This window comes from Cebus imitator, unplaced genomic scaffold (genome assembly GCF_001604975.1).
Source record: "Cebus imitator isolate Cc_AM_T3 unplaced genomic scaffold, Cebus_imitator-1.0 Scaffold80, whole genome shotgun sequence".
NCBI lineage: Eukaryota > Metazoa > Chordata > Mammalia > Primates > Cebidae > Cebus > Cebus imitator.
In genome coordinates, this window is record NW_016107395.1 from 1,797,505 (window position 1) to 1,806,521 (window position 9,017).

At 32.2% G+C, this 9,017-nt stretch overlaps 1 protein-coding gene across 1 annotated transcript; it reads left to right on the forward strand.

The window, feature by feature from the left end:
• The first annotated feature begins 7,621 nt into the window (after positions 1-7,621).
• LOC108307671 (high mobility group protein B3-like) lies at positions 7,622-8,069 on the forward strand. The gene has a single exon (XM_037740193.1). The coding sequence runs from the start codon at positions 7,623-7,625 to the stop codon at positions 8,067-8,069; it is 447 nt and encodes a 148-aa protein (XP_037596121.1). The 5' UTR covers position 7,622.
• The last annotated feature ends 948 nt before the right edge of the window (positions 8,070-9,017 follow it).

Below are 9,017 nucleotides of genomic sequence, written 5' to 3' on the forward strand. Positions count from 1 at the left end.
GGGGTTTTGCCATGTTGGCCAGGCTGGTCTCAAACTCCTGACCTCATGATCCACCTGCCTCAACCTCCCAAAGTGCTGGAATTGCAGGCATGAGCCACCGTGCCCCAGCCTTATCCACTTTCATTTATTCTTTTCTTTGTCAAATGTCATTTCTGCATCTGTGGATTTTGTCCTTCATTTTACTGATATGGTGTATCACATTTACTGATTTATGTATGTTGAATTATCTTTGCAAATTTCTAAATTTGGCCAACTACAGTTTTTAATTCAGACCAAAACACTAAAGAAATTTTAAATTGGAAAGACTTTAAATTGTATAATAGTTCAGAAAATAAATTGATTCAATCTTTTATTTCTTTGCTTTATATTTTAATGGTTAAGGACCTAAATGGTAAAACAAAAAAAAATTATATATTATATAATTTCTCTTAGCCAGATAATTAGAATGTATAATTAATATTATTTTTAAATTGTACTTTTAGGGAAAAAAGGCATGTACAACACAAAATGCTAATAGTGAGATATTGAAGGAAAATATATCTGACTTCTAATAATGTTTTTGTCAATACATGTTATGCAAACAAGTCTATTCTAATGCATCAATACCCAGAGAGTACTGCTAATTTCACTAGGAAATAAAGGTCTCTACTGCTAAGATGCCTGCCCTAAAATATCAACCTATGTATGCTGTGGCACATATGCATGTGTAGTGACTGGCTGACTATATGAATCTGTGTCTCTTTGTCAAAATGACATTATAATCGTAATTTTTATACTATCACTCTGTTTTTAAAAAGGATATTCCTCAACTTTACCTCTCCAAATCTACCCAGAAAAGTATTCAAATTTTTAAAAAGGAGGTGCTTCCTGGTTGTGTAATCCCCAAGCCAAGGAGAATAATGATTAATATAATTTTTCTTGTTCTTAGGGATGAACAGAAAACCAGCACACTGATACAATACTTGTCTCTTAGTTTTTATAAAAACCAAATCACTGAGGGGAAAAGACACATAAATAAATCTGCCAGTGTGTGCACAAACAGCTATAGGAAAAATTATGACAGGTGCCAATATGAAGAAACAGGATAATTTGACTAGGGAAGTAGTCCTTTTTTTTTTTTTTTTTTTTTTGAGAGGGATTCTCACTCTGTTGCCCATGCTCAAGTGTAATGGCACGATCTCAGCTCACTGCAACCTCCACCTCCCAGTTTCAAGCAGCTCTTCTGCCTCAGCCTCCTGAGTAAGCTGGGACTACAAGTGCATGCCACCATGTCCAGCTGATTTTTATATTTTTAGAAGAGATGAGCTTTCACCATGTTGGCCAGGCTTGTCTTGAACTCCTGACCTCAGGTGATCCACCTGCCTCGGCCTCCTAAAGTACTGGAATTACAGGCGAGAGCCACCACTCCCTGCTCTTTAAAAATAAAGTAGTCTTTTTAAAGATAAAATATCGAAGTCTCTTGAGTTCACAAATACATAACAATGTATTCTTTTTTCTTTTTAAATCATTTAAAAATTACTTAAATTACTAAAGCTAAAGCATAGTAATTATAAGTAAAACAGAGAGCAAAGTTCCATTTAAAGTTGTTCTGTTCAAAGTTCCATTTAAAGTGAGTCTTAGGATAAATTCATACTTTTAAAACCCATGAAATATTTGTGAATTTCTGCTTTAATGTCTTTTTCTATAAAAATAAATCTTCATGCTACTAATGCACCTGGGTTAGTCCAGGTAAACTCAGTTGACCCAAGGCCTGCGATAAGGAGCCTAGTGTGGCAAAGGATTGGATCTGAGCCCTTTGAGGCCAGACTGCTTTTCTCTGTCCTTGCCACGGTCTATACCATTTCCTGATACTAAGTTCAATATTCTTTTCAAAGCCTAATGATTCTGCTTCACTAATTTTGAAGAAAAGGGGCCAATGAGAATGAGCACTTAGCTTTTAAGAGAGTCACTGAAATCATCTTTATTAAAATTTAAACTGTAACCACCTTTATTAAAATTTGATGCCGTTAGCCATTTATTGAGATTATGCCTTTTCTCTGAGTAACCCAGGAACTATGAAAATGAGATCCAGAAATTAAACACAAATTCAGTTAAAAACATGGCAGAGGACAAGACAGGTGAAAATTCCAGAAGAGGGAAAGGGGACTCAACAGTCGAATAGCTGCCTATTGTCCACAAGACACCATACAACAAGGATTAAAGAAATTCTGAAGCTCTGCCAAGTTTATTTTCTGACTTAAGATTCTGGATCCCAGAACAAAGCCTTTAGGGAGCCTTGTCCTTAGGATTTTACGGTTTAGTACTCTTAGTATGCAGAAAGCTTGGAAGATTAGAGGAGTTCCCCACCCAGAGGGTACCAATAATTTTTTTTAAATCTATAAACAGTAAAAGGAAACTACATAGGGAACATTGCAGGAGAGATTCCTGGCAGTCACCCAATCTGGTCTCTTTCTATTATATTCCTGATTTTTACCTTGACAAATGACTATACTTAAAAATGACTACAGTTTTCAGCTTCTCTTCTTTCTACCTAGGAATGGAAATGCAGCAAAATAATTTGATAAAATTCAACAATGTGAGGAAAAAAAGAATTCTCAGTAAAATAAAAATAGATATGAACTTCCTTAATCTCATAAATGGAATCTGCAAAAAATATTTAAAATCCTACAAGAAGCATTATAATTAGTATTAAAAATTTTGATTCTTTTTCTTTGAGATGAGAAATGAGAAAAGAATTTATGTTGTCAACACTTCTATCCAACATTGCATTGGAAGGCCAAATGAGCACCATACAATACAAATTAAAAAAAAAAAAATTGGAAAGAAAGAAAACAAAACTGCTATTATTAACAGATAATATGATGATGTGTGCAGAAAATCCAAAGACATTAGTAATAGAGTTGATTCAAGTTCCAGAATTAAAATATCAAAATAAAAAATAAACTATTTCATACAACAAAATCAAAAAGAAAATAAAACCTTTAAAATGATACCATTTGTAAACGTATCTACAAATATAAAGTGCTTAGAATAAACCTGACAAAAGATATACGAGACTTTTACAGAGTAAATTATAAAATTTTTCTTATTGAAAAATATTAAAATATAATTAAATAAATGGAGAGAGATAATTTGTTTATGGAAAGGAATACTCAGTATTTTAAAGATATAAATTTTCTCCAAATCATTTTATAAATTCAATGCAATCTTAATGCAAACACCAATCATTTTATGTATGGGTATGTATGTGTAATTTCAAAAGCTGTTTCTAAAAATATGTAGGTGAATGCAAAAGACTAAACTAACATTTCAAAATAAAGACAAAGGTAGAAAATTTTGAATTACCATACAGCAAAATAATCAAGACAATATTTATTAACAAAACATGGACAAAAAGTTTAATGGAACAGAATAGATATCCAGAAACAGCACCTTGCACATATTATTTATAACAAAAGGGGCACTTCAGAGAATGAGGGACAACAGAATTTTTTAAATTTAATAGGGTTTTTTTTTTTTTTAGCAGTTTTAGGTTTACAGAAAAATTGAGCAGAAAATACGGAATTCCTGCATGCTATTTCATACAATCTGTGGTTTCCTCCATTATTTACATCTTGCAATTATAACATTTCTTACAATGTTGAGCTAACGTTGATAGATTATTGTTAACCAAAGTCTAAAGTTTATATCAGGATTACATTTTTTGTGTTGTACATTCTGTAAGTTTTGACAAATATATAGTGATATGTGTTCATCATTACCATATCATTCTGAACAGTTTTATTGCCTTGTACTCTACCTATCATCCTTCCCTGTTTCCTGCACCCAAATACTGGAAACCTCTAGTCTTTTTACTAAAAGGCACATCTTTTAATAAATGGCCTCAAGACACTTAGTTACCCATAGGTAAAAAATAATTTTAATTCAAATTTTTCTTATATTACACACAAAGTCAGTGACAAATGAATTAAAAGTCTAAATCAATAAGACAAAACTATATGTTTAAAAAGAATGTAAGAGAATATCTTCATGACTTTGTGGTACAGGTGAAGTTCATAACGTGATGCCAAAGCACTAACTATAGAAAAATATTGTTAAATTGAACTAACTAAAATTAAAACTACTATCAAATGACATTACTTAAAAAGTGAAAAGATAAGTCAGGAAGTAAGGGAAGAAAAATATTTGCAGCAGCATGACCAACAAATAACTACCAATACCTTAAGAAAATATAAAGGACTATAAATCTGTTGCAAAGATGGTAAAACCAGTATTTAATTCCAAGAGTTCAATCAGGTTCTCATAGAAAATATTAAAGAAAAATTCCCTCTTACTTCAGAAAAGGAGAGAAGAAAAAGAACCATTTTTAAAATACACAGAAGTACTCTGTTTAACAAGGCCTGCTCCTAGTAAAAACTCCTTAAACAGAGAATAACCTATCAAGGCATTGTAAGAGTCCAGCTGCCCTAGGAAAGGGAAATATATCCAACTTCACTAAGCTCTACTCTTCGACATGAAAGAAGGACGATACCCAACTACAGCCTACTCTAAGGAGAAAGAAAAAATTGAGAAACACTTATGAAGTCTACAGTCCAGAGGAATAGGCTCTCTAAAATTTGAGACCTAATCACAGGACTAGTGAATGCTTCTCCTCCCCTAAACCTCACTATCACATTACTAAAGACCTCTTTACAGCAATTTATTTTACCTAGCACTTCCTGAGTGATTATTATACCAAAAAATAAAACTCACAATTTGAAGAGAACAAGCAGCAGAACCAGACATGGCAGGGATGTAGTAATTATCAGAATGAGAATTTAAAATAATTGTGATTAGTATACTAAAGACACTAATGGTTAAACAGAAGAGATGGGCAATATAGGCAGAAAGGTGTAAATGTTAAGAAAAAAACTGATGGAATACTAGAAATAAAAGTACTATAACAGAAACTTTAAAAATGGCTTTGATTGGCTAATTATTAGACTAAGCACAGCTGAGGAAACAATCTCTAATCTTGAGGATATTTTAATAGAAACCTCCAAAACTGAAAAGCAGAGAACAAACAGTAAAGGAAAACAAAACAAAACAAAAAACAGAAGTCCTACAGACTGTGGGATAACTACAAAAGGCATAATACACATAAAATGAAACTATCAAAAGGAAAAGAAAGAAACAGAAGAAATATTTGAAACAATAATGACAGTTTCTTCCAAATTAATATCAGATGCCATCCCACAAATCCAGGAAGCTCAGAGAACACCAAGCAGGTTAACAACAACAAAACCATATGCCAGAATGGGAATTTAAAATAATTGTGATTAATATGTTAAAGGCTCTAATAGTTAAAGTAAACAGAAGAGAAGGACAATTTAAGCAGAAAGACTAAAATTTTAAGAAGAAAAATAAATACTAGAAATAATAGTACTATAGAAGAAATTAAAAATGTCTTTGATAGGCTCATCAGTAGACTAGGCACAACTGAGAAAACAGTCTTCTAACATTTTCAAACTACAGAAAATCAAGGATAAATAAAAAATTCCAAAAGAAGCCAGAGGTAAGAAAACATCTTCTCTAACAAGGAAAAAAGATAAGAATCATATTCAACTTCTACTCAGAAACCATGCAAGCAAGAAGAGTGAAGTAAAATACTTAAAGTGTTAAGAAAAAAAAAAAAAAAAAAAAAAAAAAAAAAAAAAAAAAAAAAATGTAAAAAAAAAAAAAAAAAAACCAACCTAGAATTCTATACCATGAGAAGTTCTCCTGCAAATGTTAAGAAAAAAGAAATACCTTATTAGACAAATGACAATTCAGGAAATTGTTGCCAGTAGAAATGCCTTGCAAGAAATTTAACAGAAGTTCTTTAGAGAGAAGGAAAAAAATATGTCAGAAACACAGGTTGATTATTTTAAGAAAGCATTAAAGAAAGAAGAAGTGGAGGTTAAATAAAAACTTCTATTTCTTATCCTTAATTGATCTAACATAATAGCTTACACAAAATAATGGCACAAAGGTATTCAATTGCATATGTTTATTGAATACATTTGTGCCTTTATTTTGTATAAATTCTCATGCATATGCAACTGAATACATTTGTGCCATTATTTTGTATAAGCTATTATGTTAGATCAATTTATGTATATATACATATATCTATAAACACACACTTATGTATGCATCAATATAACTAAAATGAATGAAAGTAATGATACCAAGGATAAGAAAGAGAAATTAAAATTATTTTATTATTATAAGTTATACTATCTATAAAGTAGAATAATGTTATTTGAAAGGGGACTTGGATTAGTTATAAATGTATATTGCAAACCTTAGCCCAACAAGTAAGGAAGTAAAAAATAAGTTATAACTAATACATTAAGAAAGAACAGAAAAATTAATCATATAAAGTGCTAAATTACAATCAGAAAAAGACTAGAAGACAAAAATATGAGAAAATAGACACTGTTGGAAGGGCATGATTGTGTTTTGAAATGTGAGGACATGAGGTATGGGAGGAGCCTGGTGTGGAATGACATGGTTTGGCTTCGTCCCCACTCAAATCTCATATTGAATTGTAGTTCCCATAATAACCATGTGTCATGGGAGGGGCCCAGTGGGAGGTGACTGAATCATGTGGGTGGTTTCCCCCAGGCTATTTTCGTGATAGTAAGTTCTCATGAAATCTTAGAGTTTTATAAGGGACTTGCTTCCCTTTTGCTCAGTTCTCATTCTTCTCCTTCCTGCTGCTCTGTGAAGGATGTGTTTCCTTCTCTTTTTGCCATGATTGCAAGTTTCCTGAGGCATTCCTAGCCATGCTGAATTGTGAGTCAATTAAACCTCTTTCCTCTATAGATTACCCAGTCTCAGGTATGTCCTTATAGCAGTGTGAGAATAAACTAATACACGTATACATTATTTCATCTAAGAACATCAGAATACATATTCTTCTCAAGCTCACATTTACCAGTATGGACCTCATTTTGGGCTATAAAACACACTTTAACAAACTTAATATAATAAAAATCAACAATGTCTGCACTCAGGCAACAATGGAATTTAATTAGAAATTAGTAACAGAAGGATAACTGGAAATTCCAAAATGCATGGAGATTAAACAAGACACTTCCAATGTTAATATATGTGCTGCCAAAGCTAGCATGTAAACAAGACACTTCTACATAACATTTGATTCAAGAAAAAAATCTCAAGTGAAGTTTTAAAAATTTTGGATTAAACATAAATGAAAGCACAACATATCAAAATGAACGAAAGTCAGTGCTTAGAGAAAAATGTATTGCATTAAATGTCTATATTAGAAAATATTTTAAAAGATTTAAAATCAATTATTTAAAGTTTCCACCTTAAGAAATTAGGAAAGAAGAACAAATGAAATCCAAAGTAACCACAATAAAACAAATAATAGGTATTAGAGCAGAAATCAATGAAATTGAAAACAGGAAATTAGTGACTAAAATAAACAAAACTAAAAACTGAAAATATTAATAAAATATATGTCTCTAGACAGAACTAACCAAGAAAGAAAAAGAAAGGTTACAAATTAGTAACATCAGAAATGCAAGAGCTGATAACACTGAATACCCCATGGACATTAAAATAATAAAGGAATGGCAAAGGCGGATAAAGTGCGCTATGATCGGGAAATGAAGGATTATGGACCAGCTAAGGGAGGCAAGAAGAGGAAGGATCCTAATGCCCCCAAAAAGCCACCGTCTGGCTTCTTCCTGTTCTGCTCAGAATTCCGCCCCAAGATCAAATCCAGAAACCCTGGCATCTCTATTGGAGACGTGGCAAAAAAGCTGGGTGAGATGTGGAATAACCTAAATGACAGCGAAAAGCAGCCTTACATCACTAAGGTGGCAAAGCTGAAGGAGAAGTATGAGAAGGATGTTGCTGACTATAAGTCGAAAGGAAAGTTTGATGGTGCAAAGTGTCCCGCTAAAGTTGCCTGGAAAAAAGTAGAAGAGGAAGATGAAGAAGAGGAGGAGGAAGAGGAGGAGGAGGAGGAGGAGGAGGAGGAGGAGGAGGAGGAATTAAAAAAACTGTTTATCTGAAAAAAAAAAAATTTAGTCCCCCACATTTGATAACCTAGATGAAATAAACTAACTTTGTAGTATGCAAACTTTTAAAATTTACACAAGAAATAGATAATCTGAATAGGCTTACATCTATAGAAGAAATTAAATCAACAATTAATAGTCTCCCAAAATAGAAAGCCATAGGCCCAGATGTGTTCCTTGGTGAATGCTACCAAACATTTAAGGAAAAAATTATACCAATTCTTTGTAATCTCCTTCAGAGGACAGAAGCAGATGGAATACTTTCTCTTTGTGAGTTACCAAAACCAGATCAACATTACAAGAAGAGAAAACTATATACCAATATCTCTCATGAACATAGATGCAAAAATCCTCAACAAAATATTAGCAAATTGAATCCAAGCATGCATAAAAAGAATTATACACCACAACTCAGTGGAATTTTTCCCAGGTATACAAGGATGGTTCAACATTCAAAGATCAATTAATGTAAAACATATCAATAGCTAAAGAAGAAAAACTGTACGCTCATTTCAATGGATGCAGAAGAAGGATTTGACGAAATTCAACTCATTTAAAAATAAAAACACAGTAAACTAAAAATAGAGGGGAACTTTCTCAACCTGATAAAAAGTATCTACAAAAAACCTACAGCCAACACCATGCTTAATGGTGAGAAATTTGATGCTTTCCCACTAAGATTAGGTGCAGATAATGATGTTCCCCCAATTATTCCTTTTCAACATTGTCCCAGAAATTCTAAATAAAGCAATAAGACAAGAAAATAAACTAAAAAGTATACAGATTGAGGAGGAAGAAACATAACTTTTTGCACAGATGACATGATTTTCTACATAAAAATTCAGAAGAAATCAACAAAAAACTTAACTAATCAACCGTTATAGCAAGGTTTTATAATACTAGATTAGTATGCAAAAGTCAATCATTTTTCTCTATAAGAGC

Coding starts and splice junctions, on each gene's coding strand:
- LOC108307671 (XM_037740193.1), top strand. CDS start 7,623: ATGGCAAAGGCGGATAAAGTGCGCTATGATCGGGAAATGAAGGATTAT.